A 21,549-nucleotide genomic window follows, 5' to 3' on the forward strand; every position below is an offset into this window, starting at 1 on the left:
TGTTGTTATTTTAATAGACTATGAGTAATCATTGCTTAACAATAAAAACCCAATTCACAACTTAAATTTACATGCTGTGTTATTAACCTCAATTAATAGCTGTAATTGTGGTTTTAACGTCACTTTGGAGAGATCAGCGGGATCCAGCGATTGGAAACGATTCTCAGCTTGTGAAGGATTATATGTCCTTAGATGTACATGTATAATTTGTATGCAATCTGCAAAAGGATGTAGCTTAATATCATACTTTCCATTGTGGTTTTTTTACACTAATAAAGATTTTGGATTATTGTAGGTTTATATGTAACAGATTTATGTAAATTTGAACATGTTAATTATTGAAGGCTTCTTGTTGCTTGCTAAACTGCCTTGCGAATAAGCAAGTATTGAATATAAATTTTTTTTAAATAATTTTTTATATTTGCCTTAAAAATAGTTTTACCAATATCCAACGATTAATATATGAAGTATAATATGTAGTTTACAGATCTTGTAATTCCTTATACTTAATACTAAATGTCATGGCTCTGTGAATAATAATATAAATTTGAGGAGATAGTACTTGCACTTACCAATAAGTTGATCTTGTTGGTGCTTGCAAAACCAACTGATGCATCTATCCATTATTATTATCGATTCACCCCCAATTTTTTCTCCAGATTTTAGCAGTATTACAAGATATCAGATGAATTTATTGCAGAATTTTAGAAAATCTGAAATGTACATATAGTACAATCCTCAAACAGTATGTTGCAATAAAAGTTTATATATATTTCATATCAACAATAATGGTACCAGTGGCGTAGCTATGGGCAGTGCACTGGGGCCAGGGATGTTAGGTGCCCATTCATAAATAGGCCTAAAAATAATAATTAGAAATAACTTTTTTTGAAAAAGCCAGTGGGCTCCTCAATAATATTTAGGGTTTTAGAGGTGTAATTATGGATTACTGTGTTCATTTTCAAAAATTATGAAAAAGAAATTGGGGGAAAAAAGGAAAACATTAATCAACTTTAGGTCTAACGTAGTCATAAATTTTCTTACAGTACCTCCACCCCAGCCATTCTGGGACTGAGGTGGTTCAAAGTTCAAGTTTATTCACCGTTTAAAGGAAAAAAATCTATCGATACATATTTATAAATTGAATAAAAGCAAACGGTAGGGAATGACCAATTAGAGCAAAGCTCGATGAGATGGCCACCCTAAGTGAGGTGCCCGAGCCAAAAAAAACCCAAAAAAAACAAAGATGCCAGTGCACTCGCAATATAGAAAAAATACCAAAAAAATAAAAAATAAATAAATAAAAAATAAAAATCAGTGACATTGACTCAGAAAAACAGACAAACATATGCGGACAGCATGTCTGCAATCTTGGTCTGTAAAAGTTCCTCCCTAGACCCTATATCAAATTCCTGGATCCACCACTGAAAACGAAGCACTTCTTAGGATGAATTTTCTGAAAACATGAATCAGTATACCTACAGTAGTTTTAGAATTTTCATTCTTTAAAATTCAAAATACAGCTCCTGAAAATTTAAAACATTGGAGCATTCGATGGTTCCCTACCCCCAAGGGAAATTTGATAATCCCAGTCCTTTTCCCACCACTATAACTCAGGTCTACATACAACTATGCTTCATCAATGGGCCCAGCAATTAATCTTGCACTGGGGCCCATTCTCACCTAGCTACGCCACTGAATAGTACTGTACTTGGTATCCTACTGTAGTTCAGGTGGTAGAGAAATAGAACAGAGTTTTAGGTTTGAATTTCTCAAAAATTATAAAGTGTAGATTCATACTAAATTTAAAATCATTTACCCAGCAGTTTATTTTTTAAATTTGTCTTCCATCTTCTCTCTAATGTATAAAAGTTATCACAACCTTTATAGGTTAACAACAATTTATAAAACAGAAATGCACTTTCACACACAAAGTTTTGATGCATGTTTTATTTTGAAAACTTACCATAGCAACTTTGACACAAGCCACAAGGATCTCCTGGAAATCAGCACAGCCTCCCAGCAGTTCCGCAAGAAAGCAACAAAAAAAAAAAAAACCCTGGAAGCTAACTAATCCCTGGACCCCATCTGTTGACTAACATGTACTCAATGTTGTGATCTCTTAAAACTTTCTTGTTCGGATAACTATTTTAGCACTTGTTATTTTTGAGGGGTTTTTTTAGCAGTGGTGTTAAGATGCATTGATACTGGATTGTGGTGAACTAAAAACATAAACCTAAAAAAAAAATGGAAAACTTTTAAAATAGGACACCTGTGGTAGCACCCACTAGAAATTTATCACTACTTCCACATCACCAAATCACCCACTACAATCCTGTAGTAGTTGCCTTTGTATGGGTAGACTGCTTATTAAAAATGTAGTTACATATCCCTGAAATTAATAAAACACTTTTTAAATTTACCATATTTAGCACAATTCAATATGCACCTTCAGAAGTCATTGATTATTTTGATATCAGAAAATATCAAAGAACAATGTAAAAAGACTTTCTTTTTATTTTCTAATTCAACAGGGTATATTTTCACAGGTGTACGAGCTATGTATTTCAGATTTGGAGAACAAAACACAGAATCTCAACACTTCAAGTACGGGGTAGGTACCAGTCAATTGATGTTATGCGATTCTGAGAAGAACCATTTGGGTTGTAATTTCCCAATGTTTTGATTAGTATAATCTAATCAACTTCAGGGGAAGAATATAGTAATTATTACAGTATATTATTGCAATGCCATAGCCAGGATTTGTAAATAGTGTGGGACAATATCAGGGTTGACCCACTTTATGCGTAAATTCAATTAATGTGGACTCATTTTCTTAAAAGTTGTCCCATTTTACACAAAAATATTAATAATGTGGACCCATTTCCTTAAAGGTTGACCAATTTTACACAAAATATGAGGAATCTGGACCCAATTTTAAAATGTGAACCCATTCTTTGTGGACCCAATAGAAAAATTGTGTGGGACTGTCCAATGGCTACGGCATTGTATTATTGTCAACTCGCCATGCTAACATTCAACACTTATTTTAAATTATAATTGTTGAAGTTGTTTCACTTGCTGTCATTCTGTTTTCACAATTATTTTAAGCATTGTTTTTAAAATTGTTACCTAATTCAGGCTCGTAGCCAGGTTTTTTCAAGGGGGGTTTTCTGGGCGTGAGGTCCACAGTCGAAGCCCTGGTGGGGTCGGCGAAAACCCCCAAAGCAAGAGGATTTTTGTGCTCTATTGGTCCAAATAATGCTATAAAAGCAGATATGTTAAAAAATGTCTGTTTCTGGGTGAGTCTGCAGTGCATTAGTTGGGGTTGGAGGACTTATTTGGGAAATTTAAAGAGGGAGTTTCGCCAGAGAAGAGGGGGTTTGCTAGAAAAGGGGGTTTTCCTGAACCATAAGCCCCCTCCCACCCGGATACGGGCCTGTATTAGTCGTGTAAGTTGAAATGGTTTGGTGCAGCAGGAACAATTTTTTTCCCAACCCTGAGGTGGTGATTTCAGTCCCTCACTGTGCATTTCATTTGTGTCCTTGGGCAAGGCACTTTATCTGCATTGCTCCTCTCCCCCAGGAGTATAAGTGGGTACCTTGTAGGGTTAAATGCCAAAATGCGCTGATGTAGCTGCTGCAACGTTATGGAATACTCCCCCAGGGAGCTCGAGTTTGTGTTCCATAGGCATTTAATCCAATGACCGGGGTAATGATAATGTGAAGCGCATAGAAGGCTTATCATAATTATTGTTGTTGTTGTTGTTGTTGTTGTTGTTGTTGTTGTTGTTGTTGTTGTTGTTGTTCTTGTTCTTGTTCTCGTTGGTGGTGGTGGTGGTGGTGTTGTTGTTGTTGTTGTTGTTCTTGTTCTTGTTGTTAATTTGTATATATCTTAGTTTTAAAGATTTGAAATCTCAAAGATTTTACAGGAAGATGATAATGGGAGGAGATATCCCCTCCCATCTCTTTGGGGCTTGAGGATTGCCAAGGCCCCTAATGTGGGGCTCACACATTCTGTGTGTTTTTGGTACTGCTTTGGCTTAATTTAAACATTGAAAACAAGCTAAATGTGGGACATTTGCATCATATTATAATCTGATTTAAAGATTAATAAATACAACAATAGTATTGTTTCCTCAAAGAACTAAAAAACATTGAAAAATATATTGTATTCAGTATTGTTTTAATTGAACTTGGACATCCGTGGAAAGCAAATTTTAACCACTGAATGTTAATCCCTGAATAAAGAAAAATCTAATTAAATATTGTTGAGCAAACTATATTTTAGATACTGCCACAATTCACATAGTATCATAAGCTGAATTTGAACCAATATTATCTCCTGACATTCTGTGCATGTTTGAAACTCATTATTATTATCACGTTTTTGCTCCTGCTGTAAACATAATGAGCAAAAAATACATCTGAGGAGGATGATAATACTACTGTTATGACAGGCTCTTTGAAAGTGTTGGGAAATTGATTTTTCGGGTTGTGGAGGCGATGTTGTAGGCTTACCAAGATATAGTGTAACAGTGAGGATTAATGTATGAAAAGATGAATATTTCTAGTAAAGTTGAGTTCAAATACTCAATATTACTTTTGTAATTATTGACTCTTCCTACCTATGGGTAGGCCCAGTTAGCTGGGAACTTCGCACTGGCTCCCTCGCCCATCATTATCTCTCCATTTCAGTATTCTTGTATTTCTGTGTTTATTCTTAGTTGTTGATACTCTCAATAATGATACAAAAAGAAAAAAAATAATGATGCCAAGTAGAGAAAGGAAAAGAACTTCTCATATTTCTTTATGCAGGCTTTTTTAATTAATGGAGGAACCACATAATATAATAATATTATAATACTTAAATTAGATACAGTTGAGTTGAGCAAATGCGTATCATTTTACCGTAGCCCCTTCTGTCGAAAAGCTTTCTCTTGCCAAACAGCCATGAGGGAAATCCATCAGCTTTTTCAAGGGTTCATTCATACATAACATAAAAGGTGTGTAATAGTGCCATAAGGTGCTCCAGAACAATATGCTTGTGTATGTTACCCCAACAAACCTGATGTACTGTTTAACGGTGCGCAAGTTTTAACACTTAGGTGACTCGCGTAAACATACACTGAGTCAACGGATGAAGAAAATTTTGTCATGGGAAGTACAGTAGGCATCCAGAAATTGAGGTTGTATTGATCAGGCCGCATTACGAATATACAAGTATTGATCCCTAGAAACAGTGTGTGTATATTCGAATACTTTATCCTTTGGTGAACAGTACAGTACATCATCACGTGGTTCTTCGTAATTTTTTATTTGGGACCATATAAAACAAATTTATGCAATAATTGTGTTGATGACTGTAAATTTGTGCTATATGATTGATCACTCTGCTAGGAGTCGTTATTATGCAGAGTAAGGTGTTATTACTTTGCCCGGTAACACTACAATTACGTGTATTTATATTGTATTGTAGTTCAAGGCTAAGTGAATGCTCTCTGGTGGAAATAAACTATTTTAAGATATGAATCCTCTCCCATTAAACGATGTAAATTTCCTTGCTACTATGACATAACATGACATAATTAAATACAATTAAACATAAGAGACAGTATATATACTGTATAATGATGCTCAAATGAGGTTTGCTACATAGCACTGTGAACACACTATAAGCAAATGGATAAATAATAATAACATTGCCCAAATAGGAATAAGATGTTACAATCATATTAAGCATAGCCCTTCAATGAAGAGTTTCTTTAATTCAGTTGTTTGAAAAAAGTGTCTCTAGCGGGATTCAAACCTGCAACCTCTCGCTGTCAGGGCAACTTTCAGATCCATTAGACCATGGAGATCTATAGGATATACGTGCAGATTAACCCCCAGGTATCTTCTCTCATACAACTGACTGAAACGCTCACACATTGTGGAGCAATAGATATGCTAGAAATGCTTGTATACGTATATATATTATGTGTGTGTGTGTATGTATAAAGTTGGATGTAGGGTACTGAAACCCAGTGTGGCTTGGTGGAGTGACCATCTATCAAGACTGCCCCCAATGCATCTATTCTTTTTCTGGATACCCAACCCAATCAATCCTTGGGGAACAAACACTAAAATTGCATACAAAACAAAACTAAATAAAAATAAAAATTATATGAAGAATTATGTATAAGAATCTGAAGATATTAAACACCCCAGGGTAGGGTAACCATCATAAAATTTTGCACATTACCCTATAATTTCATTGAATCTTCGTTTCTTTTTCAGCAACAGCTCACCATGCCGTTTCCCTGTTCACATGGGTATTACAGGCTTTGTGGCCACGACAGGGCAGGTAGGTCGTTATACATTCATATCTAACAAACTCACTTGTTGGCAATGTTTGGCCTATGGGAACCATAAACTAATGGGCTCACCCAGTATTCTAGCAGGGTGGGGGTTATAATTTGAACCCCCATAGCAGAAAATTTTCTGCAGATATTCTCCTGAAGACGATTGAAGCAACTCAATCGAAAGATTGAGACATTCTCAACCAACAACTGTTCATTACAGAACTATCTATGTTGTGTACCGCAAGCATTAATATATATTATTACTTGGCCATGCAAACCTTCAAACAATAACCCCCATACACCTATGCAATGTTCCTGATAAAGTGATAGTACTCAATGTATTGTAGCAACACATATCTTGAACTCAATTCAGTCTTCATTTTAAGTAGAGATATCAGTACAACAAAACATGACCTTGCTTGCTCCAATTAAGTGGATATATTTAGAATATTGTAACCATTAATAAACTAGATAACTCTTTTCAAGAAAATTAGGATAATTATAGCATGTTGTCGACAAGATGAGATAAAGTAAATAAATGATCATGAGAATAAACAAATTATTAAAAATAAGTGAATAAAAAAAAAGAAAATAATTGTTAAGATGATTTGGATTAGAGATTCAATACACATATTGGCCTAGGAGGAGGAGGTTGCATGTGGATACTGAAAGAGAGCAAATCCCCAGGAATTGAATAAGGAATTGAATGAGGAAATGCAAGGAGGAAGATACACAGAGAAAACAAAAGGATTTATTATGCTACTAGAAAGAGTTTGAAAAAAAGGATTAATACTTTAAAGTAAACAGATTAATAGAAAAGGCTTAAAACTGGGCATTGACTCAACAGGATTTGAACCCATGACCTCATATGAAATATACAGATTCAGGATTACTGGTAACTGCATACGAGATCAATGCAAAGGTTAATATGGATTTCAGGAGAGATTAAAATAACAATAATATTTATTTGGCATTGCAATACAGTGAGCATAGATCAAAGCACATTATTTCACATTAAATCATCTTGTGATCTTGCAAAATGGTTTGCAAGCTGGAAGGTTATCAAGGATTTATACAGATATTCTAAGATTACAGAGTGGATTGATGGATTAACAAGTCAGATTATTGGATATACATGTGATTATGTCAGACTGGATTTCATTATTTATTCAAGATGGAAGGTGTAGACAAGGCAGAAGCATGCAACTGCTATATTTGAGCAAGAGAAAAAAAATATATTTTGGATGTACCATGGATTATGGGATTAGCGAGACTGTTTGTATTAGTGATTTTAAAGCCCAGTGGATTACTAGAATAGGATTTTGTGGATTAATGATTAAATTTATATATTTGTTGTTATTTTAAATTAATGTTTTAGTATTGATTTTCCTTGTAAACAAATTTACTCTTTTTTGTATTTTGACATTGTTTTATTTATTTATGTGTTTGTTTATAATAATGTAAAAATGTATTTAATAACATTGACATTTATTATCTGTATATTTGTTGAATTCTTTTATAATTAATATTTTGTATTATATTTACAACATGTACTTGCACATGATACTATTTGAATGTTCATGAAAGTGCTTTTGTGAGCTTAGCATGCCATAAATCAAATCCATTGGCTGGAGTTATTCTAAATGACGAGGTTGCGATGATATTGTGTACAAAGTGTCTGTTTTTACAAATTAATTGCAACAAAACTAAGTGGAAGGTTTATGACGATAAGGCCTGTAGGGATCCAAGCTCGTATTATGCTAATTGTTTGAAGCATGGAGTGATTTATACCGCATAGTTTTGTAGTAAGCTTCCTCGTTCATCTATAGCGGGTATTTTCTGCAGCATGAACGAGAATACATCGCAGTTGATTGGGAACAATGTGATAGCGGATCTTGTCGCAGGATATAAATCAGATCTTGTTAGAAAGTGATACTAATTGGTGAGTGCTTTGGACGGAGTAAAGGGAGCATATCACTTGTTTGTTTTTGCGTGGTATGTGCTTGAGAGCGTAAAGCCCTTGGGGGCAGCATTACTAAATTATCTGAGCGAAATCTGCAAGGAATGATATTCTTCCACATCATAAGATATAATATTCAATTCTCTTTTATGGTTGTTAAAATATTTATCGCTTATACCTTCCATATTCATTTCTTAGTAATACTCGATACTCATTTTAACTTACACTTTCAATCCTCGTGTAATTTATAAATTTATAATAATTATTTATTTTCAAAACATTTCATCCATACAGTAGTTCACGACTTACATGATGATATCATTCATCAATATTTTTTTTTGCAACAGTCATAGCTATTTTATTATAGAAATATAGCATCTGAAACTATATTGTCAAAATGATAATAATAACTATTAATAACATTTAGTGATAATGATAAAAATTAGAATTATGATATAATAATATGTTTATATTAATACCTGTGGGTTTAGTCTTCAGTTTATATAAAATTATTCACGATATTGACTGTGTTAATACTGGCCAACAGAGGGTGTTGTTTGCACAATGTCCATCATAACGATGATGCTAGCTTGCACATCCTGATGAAATTATGTTATTAGCATGATGAAAAGCAGTACATAAGTCAGGATCAATTGTGATTAGATGTACAATGCAGTGGAGCTGTAGTTTGGTAGTTAAGATGCTTGCCTTTGAATCCAAGGGTCATAGGTTAAGTTTCTGTCATGTGACAGTATTTCCACGACCAAAACAACTCCACTCCCTAAAGCTCTGTCCAGACTATCACATTTTATTTGTCAAAAAACATGTGATATGCCTAAATATGGGCATGATGACATCACATCATGATCATATATAGATACACCTTGACTATATATGGTCATACAACAGCTTAATCTGGACAGATCTTCAGCTTCATAATGAGAACTTCGTAGAGCATTATATTTGCCTTGATTGTCTCTTATTATCTAAGATAGTGATTAAATTTTCTATGGGCAATAAATATAAATAATATAAATTTAATATAAAAGGCAGATTAAATATTTTTTATATAGTATTTTCAATCACAACTTCAATTTTAGAATTAGAGATTGTGGTTGTGTGTCCTAGGTTCACATCCTACAACCAACAGGATTTTTTCGTTCATGACATCTCATGTTTTCCTTTTTTTATACTGTACTTGTATTACAACATATTATTTCAGGACTTCTTTCCTATATTTCCTGAATACTAAATATATTAGTATTTAATAATAATAACAAAGACATTTTTCCTGCGCACTGGGACTTATCTATAGACTGCTACACATGAATAAATCTCTTGAACATCTTCATCATTTGCGACCTAGTTTTTCTTTAGCTTTTTCGAAACATTAATTTTTTTTCCTCCCACCCGAGGTGGTTTTCGAGACACTGGCAGGAGTCGAGTTTCATTGGCTTGTTCTGTTTGATCAAATCTCGCAAATGAGTTGCAGCATTTTCAGCACTTGGGCTTTGAATGCTGTTATTACGAAGGAATGTATATTCTTTAATACTTCAAATATGCTTTTCCAGTCCGCCCTACTTCTTCAGCCATTCTCCATTTTTAAGTAGCATGGTGAAAACGCAACATAGATATATCTACAGTTTTACTCATGTGCTTGCCAGCTCATTTATTCCTGGACTGTTACGAGTAATTTACATCGCCACATGCTTCTAGTAGTAATGAGTATTCCCATCAATTTATTAATTCCTTACCTGATCCATGTCCAATGTTCATCTCTTTCTCTCTTTATTATTATTATTTCCTCAAAAGCTCAACAATATTATGGACATGGTGTTTTTTGTAATGTACAATAAGGGTCATATAACATTTACAGTTTTGCCCTTTTCTGTATTTCTGTTTATTGACGTTTTTCCTGTCCTCATATTCTATCAATAAACAGGTTGAATCAGACAGTGATCTTTGGATTGTATTATTTGAAGACTATTTGTTCATTTTGTGTGAAAAATTGTGTAATTTAGAATATTTTTGTCAAAACTATTAAACACTACCTGATTTTAGCATTTTGATGATTGGTAATATATCAAGTAGTACAAATGTAATAATTATGAAAATGTTATGAAGAAATGTAACATCTAATATGAATTTTATTACACTGGCAGCCTTTTAAACATGGAACAGACCTGTTAAGTTAGTCATTACTGCACCAATGCAGTGTAGTGTTTATTAATTTATTACTTATACATGTTGAAACTGTGTCAAGTTTTTGCTCCACCACAGGCTGCTATGTCAAACTTTATTTTAATGTAGATTATAATTTGATTTAAAAAGTGAGATATGAATTTAATGCTTTTTATTTTAGGCTGTCTAATAATCTTTTTCTACACTATCAAATTTCATCAAAAAAGCATCACATAAAATGTGATGGAACATAGTGTTTAACACGTTTAACTTTTTTCATACAATTTAATATGTGATATGATGTCATCCTTCCCATATATGGGAACATTGCATTTTTTTGTCACATAAAATTTGATAGTGTAGACAAAGCTTTGTAAACATTACTCTAAGTTATCAATTCTGTGCTATTGCACCTTTTAAAATGTTCAATTATTACAAGCCAAAGGGCTTAATATTTTTCTAGGGAGCAGTCGTCATTCCTGACCTCCCATAATAATGTCTAGCATAAGATATGTTATGTGACATCATGCTATCAATAAACTTCTCTTTTTGCTGCACTGTATTGGAAATGTTACTAGCCAGCTGGGGGGTGCCAGCGGATTTTCCTAATACTTGGGGCGTTGGGTGTAAGGCAGACAGTTACCAAGAAAGGCCAGTGGGGTCCAGGGTTTAAGTCTACTGGAAGCACAAGGGCCTAAACTTCCTACTGCCTATAACAACTAAGCAATTTTGGGCCACCTTAAGCTGTTCTGATGATGAAACGTTTTGGAACCTATGATGCCCAAAGAATAATAAAAATAAAAAATGTTTCTCTTTTTTTTTTTTTTTTGAGTCTGATGTGTGGTAGCTGATTGGGTGAGGGGGCACCGTCACTGACAAGTATTACCTTTACCTTATAGCTCACAGATGCTGATTTTATTACCAACAAGGTTAAAATGTATGTTTTGCATATTTGCTTCAAAAGACCAATAAAATTTGAATTGAAATTGTAATGAACCAAAAACCCCAGCAAGATTCTATGCCTTCTTGTACTTCCTAAGGGTAGCTTGAAATATCAAAGTTCATGTACAGATAAAATGTTGAAAGGAAATTGCTAAGAATTTATTTAAGAGTTATACATTATTTTCCATTCAATGCAGTTTGTTGTTATTTCCTGTCAGGTAAAGGTCATTGGAATATCTTTATGAAACCTTAATTAGCAACTGCTGCAATCAGTGTGAAAAGCAAAATATTATGGAAATTTGATATGCACTTGCCAGGATTATTATGATATTATGAAGTAAGCTGTGTTTTAAAATATCCATAGATTCAAAATCATTTCACCGGGACACTGCACGCTATCATAGACTTGCTTAAAAAGACAAATCATTTGAAAACTTCACCAAAGCTTTGTAAATTTCCAGTTACATAATATTCTCTCTGTGTTAAGCTAATAAACTAATTACTGTAATTGGCTTTCAATTACTAATTCGTTGATTTAGAGAATATCTTCTTGATAACTAATACCATCTTATGTTCTTTGGTAGATTTATTTTGTACATTTTGTGTCTTTAAATAAGTATTCAAGTAAATCATTTTGGTGTACTAAGTTTGTAAATTAGCTAAATTGTTTTAACCTGTTTCTTATTGAAAGTTGATAACTTATTCAATTCTTAACTTATTCAATTCTTGTAAATGAGCAATCAATTCTACTTTATTTGTAGTAGTATCTCTAAAGGTAGTGCCAATGTTCATTTCAACTTCCAGATGTCGGCAAAATCAGTGCCAATTGTTGGAAAGACATTCATCTTTTACCGCCAGAATCAGCAGTGTCTCTGGAAGCAGATATCAATTTTGGATAGACATTCATCTCTACCTCTAGATGTCAGTACACTATGTGGAAGAAGTAACCTTTTGGACAAACAATGATCTCTATGTCCAAAAGTCAGCAGTGCCTCTGGAAGCAGTATCAATTTTAGATAGACAATCAACTCCACCTCCAGAGGTTGGTAAACCCTCTGGAAGCAGTATCTTTTTGGACAAACATTCATCTCCATCTCCATCTTCAGAATTTAGCAGTTACTCTGGAAGCAGTATCAATTTTTTGACAGACATTCCTCTCAACCTCCAGAAGTTGGCAGTGGCTCTTCAAAAGTCAAGAAATGTCTTTTAAAGCACATTGTCTCACTTTAGAAGGAGTTCAAATGTTGACCCATACTACATTGTATTTTGGATCAATTGTTTGTACTCTAGTGTTTGAATAATGTGAATTTTTAGCCACAGTTGGTTCAGCTTTACTTAAGTTTTCTTCCTATAGATAACAGAAATAAAATGCATATAAGAAAAGTTTGTAATTTTAAACTACCATTATATCTTGCAGACTTTGAATATATCTGATGCTTACAGTGAGCCAAAGTTTGATGCAAAGGTAAAGATAATTCATCACTGTTCTTTTCATTAAATAAATCTCAAATGTCTACCACACTTCCTTGTGAGCAGAATAAACATAGAATACCGTAGATGATGCATACATCTATTTGAATGACAACATTAAATACAACATGCATGATCTTTTGAAGATTTATTACATTTCTATGCTTACAATAATGTATTTTTAGCTGTAAACGTACATGACAACTTGCAGATGCACATAACCTTTAAATATGTTTTCGTCGGTGTAGACGTGTCATAAACTCGGGTCTGAGTTGAGAAATCTTGTTTTCTTTGTGTCATGTTTATAGTTTAAAACCTCATAAATTATATGATGTCTTGTTACACAAAGCCTCTTGCTGTCAGGTATAGCAACAATGGAATTTCCATCTTGGAAAAAATTATACTATTTGTTATTGTTTATATGGGAAAAATGGACTAAATTCGGAAGCTTAGTGCAAAAGTGTGGCCGACTCCTATAAAACTGCGCTGCACAGTGAAAGATAATAGTGAAATTTAAACATCCTGGGCCATTCATTCCTGTATTGGAACTCGCATATTAACATTTACTTTTACTATTTATCTTCAGTGTGACGAACGAACAGGCTTCAGAACTAAACAGATGCTTTGTATGCCCATACGAAATGCAAATGGTACCATTGTTGGCGTCAGTTTGCTTGTGAACAAGATCGATGGAGTTGCCTTTAACAAGAATGATGAAGAGATGTTTGAGGTGATTTTTTAAATTTTAATTATTAATATTGGAATGTAATTGAAGTATTTGTGTGATTGTGGTTGTGATGATAAGGATGATTTAAATAATGTTAATTATGTTAAGGTGGATGATGATGATGATGATGACAATGGCGTATTAGAAAATTATGTGTTCAGATGATAATGATGTATCAGTAATGTTATAATGGTATGGTTATAATGGTGTAAATGATGATGGTTTAATGATGTGAATGATGAGTTTATTATGCAATATGCAATGATAATGATGATGTAAATTATAATGGCAATTATGATAGTGGTTACTTCTGTAGTAATTGTGGTATGATGAAAATTTACTGTAAAGTCATTGAGGATAATAGTGAGGTATAATGATGACTATGATAGTGATGTTAAAGATTGAGATAGATTACTGTTAGGAGAAGGTTGATGATGTTTAAAAATATTGTGATATATTTGTATAATATAATAATGATAATAATAATAATAATAATAATAATAATCTTAAATAGTGCATATTATATATATTAAAAATGATCTAGATTTAAAAATGGTTCCTCTCTGACTTATAAACTAGAAATCTTAACATTTATTTAATTAATTTTTTTCTTTAAGGCATTTGCAATTTTCTGTGGACTTGGCATAACAAACACACACATGTATGAAAATGCCTGCCGAGCTGTTGCTAAGCAACGTGTAGCACTTGAGGTCAGTAATTATGCAATAGGTTTTATGAATTTACATGCGACCTGCCTATCAAAATATGACCTGGCCTATAGTACCTGGTTTGGAGCATACAGTATATATATTTCACACATATTTACCTACACACATATTATATACAGTGCTATTAGACTACTTTAGGTGGGAAATGTTTTAGTAGTATAATTTAGGATTTAAAATATTATTTTCAAAATAAAGGAGATATTTCCTATCAAAAAATCATTGTTAATAGTTTCACAAATAATATTTATATTTTTTTAAAGAAACATTTATGACAAATTTTTTGTTTTTCTTCCTTACAATTGCAAACTTAATATTTAAGACTGGATATCTTCAAAAGTAAACTGTTGCTATGTGGTGATGATACAACTTTGGATAAAGTTGTTTTCTCTAGGGTTCAATTCCAATGCAATTCCATAGATCCATGTGAATTAAACATTTCTCTTTTAAGTGTTTTCTAATGTTGGCAGATATCTCAAATGATATTTCCCAGTGGTAAAGACATCAACATACACATACATGTTGAAGACATTAAGAACATCATGTGAATGCCCTGTTAATAATGACATAACATGAATAAAACTTGATTCTTGTTGTCGCGCCCCTAATTGCTGGCACATTTTTTTTCTTTTCACAATAAATTGCCGTAGTGAGCTTTTCTGACCAGGTGACATTTCTTTCTTTATCATACTGGGAAGTCTGTTTAGTATGAAAGGATAAATAAAAATAAATGAATAAATATATACTGGTAAATATTAAAATTAAAATTCATTCAGATTACTATATAGAGTATTGATGGAATACTGCTAAATAATGTTAAAATGTAATACTATTATGGACTGTGTTATTGCTAATATTAATTAGTGTTTATTATTTATTGTACTGGGGAGTCAAAGTTCCATTCACTCCCATTATTCTTGCTGTTGGATGCCGAAGGTATAAATAACTAAATAAATACTAGAAAATATTAGGAAAAAATTCTTACAGATAATACTATAATAGTATTATGGACTATGTTATTTTTAGTATTTAATTGTGTTTATTATTATATATGTGTTTATTATATAAATATAAACATACTTATTTGATAATGTCAATGTTATTATTTAGACTTTGTCCTACCATGCCACTGCTCCACAAGAGGAAGCCCAACGACTTAAGGTAAAGTAAACACTGTTCATTTGTTTATGTAACTATAAAAATAAGTGCTGATGAAATAATTGTATGGATTTAATGGGTTAATTATTTTTCATTTACAGAAAATGTCCATCCCATCAATAAATGAATTAGGTTTGTCCAGGTTCTCATTCAACGAACTAAGGTTTTCGGAGGATGAAATGCTTGTTGGCGGTATCCGGATGTTCCACGAGCTGGACTTCTTTAATAAGTTCAGAATTAATTATGAGGTAAGGGATTGGTCTGTCAATTTCAGATCTTATCAAGTTCTCAATGTTTCAGTTATCATCAGCCTGTTCAATTAATGCTAATTGCTGTTTTTTCACATAGCATTGATTGTCTCAATTACAAATTTGCAATGTTGCTAAATATAGTAACCCTTAACACCTTGTATTATTCTGGTAATCATACTCTCCTCAGGGTCTTCCTTACCATTATAATTAGTTTTATAGTTTCATCGTCTTCATGGCTATCATCATTTTCATAATCACCACCACCATCGTATCATCATTTTCATCATTATCAACATCAATAATAATAATACTTATATGTAGGTTTTATATAGCGCTCTACACAACTAAGTTTCAGAGAGCTTTTCCATATTATTCTATGGAAATGTACTAACCATTATTTATTCTATCAATGATCATTTATATTGAATTGTTTTTTTGCAGACAATGTGTCGATGGCTTTTGAGCGTTCGGAAAAATTACCGCAATGTGACATATCATAATTGGAGACATGCATTTAGCGTGTCACAAACAATGTTTGCAATTCTCAAAGTAAGTTATAGAATTCTCTTGCTCTTCTAGGTAACATGGATATTATACAAATACAACATGGTTTGAGATGAAGTACTGAATTCTACTTCCTGAGGTGTTGGATAATTGGGACTACCTCCCAATGTGAAGCGGAGTGAATTATGTAGTCTCAATTGTCCCAACGAGGGAAGTAGGATTCACTGCTTTTGCAGAAAAAAAAGCATGTTGTAATTGTTTTAGTATAACTCATACATATTAAACAGCAAACCGTCTGTCTACTTAGCTGTTTTGAACTCCGAGGGTGAAGTTATACAGTTTGCTTACGGTTCGCATAGACTAAGATGCGGTAGTGAATTTTGGGCAGTACTCTTTTCCCCGCGTATCCATAAATTTGGCATGTGAATTTGTAAAAAATACTGCACCGCTTATTGGGTGAAATTGCCCAGTGACATGTTCCTGTTACCTAATTATGAGGTATAGTAAAATGTAATATACAACATGTAGATATATATTATCAACTTGATTACCTTCTTTTCATTTTAAAAATTTACCATCCATAGTAAAATCTGAAAAAAATAAATCAAAACATTGCAAAATTTTAAATAATAAATTGTACAATTCAAGCTACTTAGCTCAACATGGATAAGTCCTTTAAACGTTAATATTAGATTTCTCTCCGTATGATATTCAATTGTATATTTGACGTTTTGACAGTTGCCACCAAACCATCTTGTTTACTAAGATGTTTGATTATCACTGAGAGGTTAATTAAGGGTCAGGCAAACACATCTTTAAGGGTTAAAGGTTAAATTTCAGGACAGACTTGCTGTCTGCGTTTGTGACACCTGAAGTCTATGAGGAATTTTTTGTGTTTGAAGATAGAATTTTGAAGTTGGATGGGAATTTGGATGGTTTATGTAATAGATATAAGTAAAGAGATTTGTTGGATTTTTTTGTGATGATGGAGGTGATATGATGCTGATTATGGTTGTCATGTTGGTGATGTTGATACTAATGATGATAGTGATGATGATAATTGTTCTTACAATTTTAATGATTTTAACTATTGAATGTTTTATTCTTCCAATGATTTTAACTGTGGTATTTAACAATTTTTTCTCATATTTGATTTCATTGTAGTTATGATTTTGAAAGATTTTGTATTGTTTTGAAAGAGGGCCTCTTCGAGTCAGCACTGCTTTTAGAGCCACCTTCTAAAAATATGGTCGAATAAAAAAACTAATATTAATGAGGATGATGATATTAGCTCATAGTATTATGATGATGATATCACAAAACTTGTGGTGATGATGTTAATGGTGATAATGATAATGGTGATAATGATTATGATTATGATTGTGGTGACTGTGATGATGGTTGAGGTGATTATGCAAATGTGTATGAGTTATATCTTTTGTTTAATACTGATGATATGCTTTATATTTTGTATTTCTATCTCCTTTCTAGACTGGACAACTGTGCAATGTGATCTCTGACTTGGAATGTATGGCGCTCTTGGTTGCGTGTTTATGCCACGACCTTGATCATCGAGGTACAAATAATAAGTACCAAATAATGTGAGTTGATATATTGATGATAAAAATAAAATAGTAGGAGTGGCTTGAAATCTCAACTTTAAGGTCGGGGGTCCAAAACCCTCGCTGTGCAAGTCGCTTGTGTCCTTTGGCAAGGCACTTTATCTACGTTTATCTCTCTCAACCCAGGTGTATAGACGGGTACCGGCATATGTTGGGAAGGGGAAACAGACTATGCAGCCTTGCACAGTCTGCCCAAACTCCAAGGAAAGAGAGATGGGCACTCCGGCCTGTGAGCCCAGAGCTTCAGGTTGCGACCTTAACCATTTTTTACCTAAAAATAAAATTGGCAGTGGTGGATCCAAGAATTTGAACTAGATGGGGCCCAGGGAGGGGCTTCCACAGAAAAAATTACGATTATGGCATTTCTAGATGGCCGGAAATGGCACTCTCATTTTGAATAAAATTTCCTTTTTTCCTCATTTTTTTGTTATACTGTAATTATGAAAAATTTAGGTGGGCCTGTGCAGACTGGTTCCCCCCTCCTCTTGAATCCGCCACTGCTTAGTAATAGTCATAAGTAAAACTATTATTGTTAATAATATTATTGTTATTATCATTATCATTTATCTTATAGGACAGAATCTTCTCTGGCCCAACTGTACTCTACATCTGTCATGGAACATCACCATTTTGATCAATGTATAATGATTCTGAATAGTAAGGTTGGTACTGTAGTTAGTCTTCTATTTACAAAGCTGTCTAAATAAATGTGTGGGATACAAAATCATGTTTTATTGATAATTACATTGATGAGGGTGACGGCGGAGATGACAGCTAATGATGGATGGTGATGAGGATGGAAATTGCTATGAGGATGAAGATAGCAATCGTGATGATGATGATGATGATTATAAGTTTGATGAGAAATTTGATAATTTTACTGATGAAAATGTTAATTTTGATGACGATTTTAAATACATGAAGATGTTAATAATAATGATTTTATTTCTGATGTGTGATGATTGATGTGCAGTACAGTAATTCTGAATAACAACATTGGAATAAGTTAATTCAAGTCATTTCCCTCGAAAGGACGTCTGCGTAAACATGGCCTAATGACAGTGCAGTCGGTTCACTGACATTTAGTTGACATTCAGACAGATAGAAATTTTCACATAAAAAATGCAAAATGTTGAAAATAAAAGGTCATTTGGCTATGGCGGTTTATGATTGGTTTCTTATTAAAAGTTAATGCTAATGGCTACAAGGGGTCATTCTGAGGCCTATAGTGGGGAAGCCGAAGGCACTGAAGGCCTATTAAAGGGGATTGGCTGCAAAGAGGGAGATTTTATGATCATCATGAAAATTAGATCATTTTAAGATTTGAACCCAGCATCCAGAGAATTAAGGTTGAGCACAGTAGCCACTTGACCATAAATGATTTTTCTATCTTGCAGGGTTGTGAGATATTTAATAACTTGTCCCCAGATGAGTACTCACAGGTTATACGTCTTGTTGAACATGCAATCTTGTCCACCGATCTTGCAGTGTATTTCAAGTAAGATGACTATATTATCAATAATGGCAGTAATGATGATGGTGATCATGATAATAATATAATAATTATATTTATATAGCAATGCCTCTGCACTTGACAAAAAAGGAGCTTGGAGATCTGCCATCAAATGAAGAAAAGTCACCAAAATGGACAAGAACTCAAAATGTATATGATGATATCTGTCAGATTACTAAATTTTCTTCATCAAAAAACTGTTTTGTGCCCATATATAGTCATAATGTGCCTATATATGATCATGGTTTGATGTTGTTATGACCGTATTTAGGCATGTCACATGTTTTGTCAATTAAAATTTGATAGTCTAGACAGCAGTATCCGGCTTCCAGTATCAAATAACACCCAATTTGTTTGATCAGATATGTATGAAAGAAGCATACAAAAGTCTGAGAAATATCAAGTCTAACAAATGAAATCGGTGTGTACCTAGATTTAGAATGCAGGTCGCAGGAGTCCCCCAGAAATCCGGACAGCCTCCCGCACTTGCGCACTTTTCAGGGAGACAAAAGTCTCCCCGGAAAATAGCCCATCTCTGGCAAATTAATTAAATCAGCATATTTTTTACTACTGTATTACCCCTTTATTATCATTTGTCTCATGGAAGTCTGTGTCGATTAGTATCAACATAAGCTGCAAAACAAAATTTGATGTGCTAAGATCGTTTAAACATCTCTGCGAAAATTACTTTCTCCAACTACTCAGAATGTGTAAGGATAATGATGCAGTATCTTTCACCAAAACTTGTGTTTCAAACTATCTTATTTTGTGATTCTCCATAGGTCAAGAGGTGAATTTTTCAACATGGTGAAATCTAAAGACTGTGATTGGTATGACGAGGAAAACCGCGAGATTTTGCGCGGGATGTTGATGACAGCATGCGATGTTTCTGCAATCAGTAAGCCGTGGGAAGTTCAGAAAGAGGTTTGTAAGAAAGTACTTTAGTAACTATCTCGTAGCTTAATTTTTTGTTAACATCTTAAGTTTTAATTTACCAAAAACAATATATAGATGACAAATTTTCCTTTTTGTAAAGCTAAAATAGAAACGGAGTATTTACTCAGAACATATGATCCTTATCAGAGATCTTCATCAACTATGCGCTATTATAACTTGCATCTCAGCCCTCCAGCTGAAATACAAGGAGAGGCAGCGATGGGAATTGAACCGGGGACCTACGGATCTCCGCGGTTCAGCGCACACTCAGTGGCTACCACTAGATTAGCTGACTGAGCTAAACTGCTCTTTCCCAAAAACAATATAGTTGCTTTTTTCAGGTTGCTGAACTTGTGTCTGGAGAGTTTTTTGAACAGGGTGACTTGGAGAGAGAACTGAATGTAGAACCAGAGGTGGGTATTTTTGACACAAAGAATTTTATAGAGAAATATTGAAATTATTAATATCGTAGGCATAGGCTGGTAGGGACGGATGTCAGTGGGTTAAAATACCAAACATGACTAATCAGTTTTCATTGGGGTAGGTAATTAATTCCGTAATCTCAATTTTCACATTTCCCCCCCCCCCACCCAATGCCAAATCGGCCTACGCCCCCAAATATTTCAATATAGTTGACATACAAAGTAATACGGTTTTATCAAAAGTCAAAAAAGTTAATCTAGGGTCATTCATCCTTTTTGTTCAGCAGATATAATTTCATACTTGGTTATCTTCAATGCTATCATTTCTATTAACATATAGTTTAAGATATCAAAAATATATAAGAAAAACCACATGAATGCACTATGAATTATTTAAGAAAATGTTGTGTTATACATAGATATTGCATGCTTTCTTTTAGGATATGATGAATAGGGAGAAGCACCACCTCTTGCCAAAAATGCAAGTTAGTTTTATCGATGCAATATGCCTTCCAATTTATAAGGTAATTACTCTTCAGTTATACTTCCCCTGTTTATGGCAATTTTACTATGATTGATGTTTTTTACTTTTTTTATCTGATTTAACTAATGAAAATAAGTGTATAATTAAGCACAATCTGAACAGCAAATTGAGGTGTGGAATTCTGCACTGTTTACTATTGTTGTTGGGTGGTTGTTATTTTTCTATTAGTTATATTGATGTTATCATTATCATTTTCATAAACCGTCTATGTATGTGTCGTTCTGTATGATGATATTAGTTGTAGTATTGTT

The 21,549-nt window shown here is 33.4% G+C and overlaps 1 protein-coding gene across 4 annotated transcripts in view; it reads left to right on the forward strand.

The window, feature by feature from the left end:
- LOC117114405 (dual 3',5'-cyclic-AMP and -GMP phosphodiesterase 11-like) overlaps positions 1-21,549 on the forward strand; it is a 75,157-nt gene that overhangs the window by 47,212 nt on the left and 6,396 nt on the right. For 2 of the 4 annotated variants that reach the window (XM_033258071.1, XM_033258073.1), the window contains 14 exons: positions 2,535-2,614; positions 6,279-6,345; positions 12,844-12,891; positions 13,483-13,626; positions 14,241-14,333; positions 15,459-15,509; positions 15,608-15,754; positions 16,199-16,306; positions 17,753-17,862; positions 18,458-18,545; positions 19,281-19,381; positions 20,179-20,320; positions 20,674-20,745; positions 21,195-21,278. In XM_033258071.1, the coding sequence (XP_033113962.1) occupies positions 2,535-2,614; positions 6,279-6,345; positions 12,844-12,891; positions 13,483-13,626; positions 14,241-14,333; positions 15,459-15,509; positions 15,608-15,754; positions 16,199-16,306; positions 17,753-17,862; positions 18,458-18,545; positions 19,281-19,381; positions 20,179-20,320; positions 20,674-20,745; positions 21,195-21,278 (1,335 nt within the window). The remainder of the gene's footprint in view (positions 1-2,534; positions 2,615-6,278; positions 6,346-12,843; positions 12,892-13,482; positions 13,627-14,240; positions 14,334-15,458; positions 15,510-15,607; positions 15,755-16,198; positions 16,307-17,752; positions 17,863-18,457; positions 18,546-19,280; positions 19,382-20,178; positions 20,321-20,673; positions 20,746-21,194; positions 21,279-21,549) is intronic. The other 2 variants (XM_033258072.1, XM_033258074.1) reach the window with 1 other exon arrangement.

The sequence above is a fragment of the Anneissia japonica genome, unplaced genomic scaffold (assembly GCF_011630105.1).
Source record: "Anneissia japonica isolate Jap-2015-1 unplaced genomic scaffold, ASM1163010v1 scaffold1231_len1163931_cov198, whole genome shotgun sequence".
In the NCBI taxonomy this organism is placed as follows: Eukaryota; Metazoa; Echinodermata; class Crinoidea; order Comatulida; family Comatulidae; genus Anneissia; species Anneissia japonica.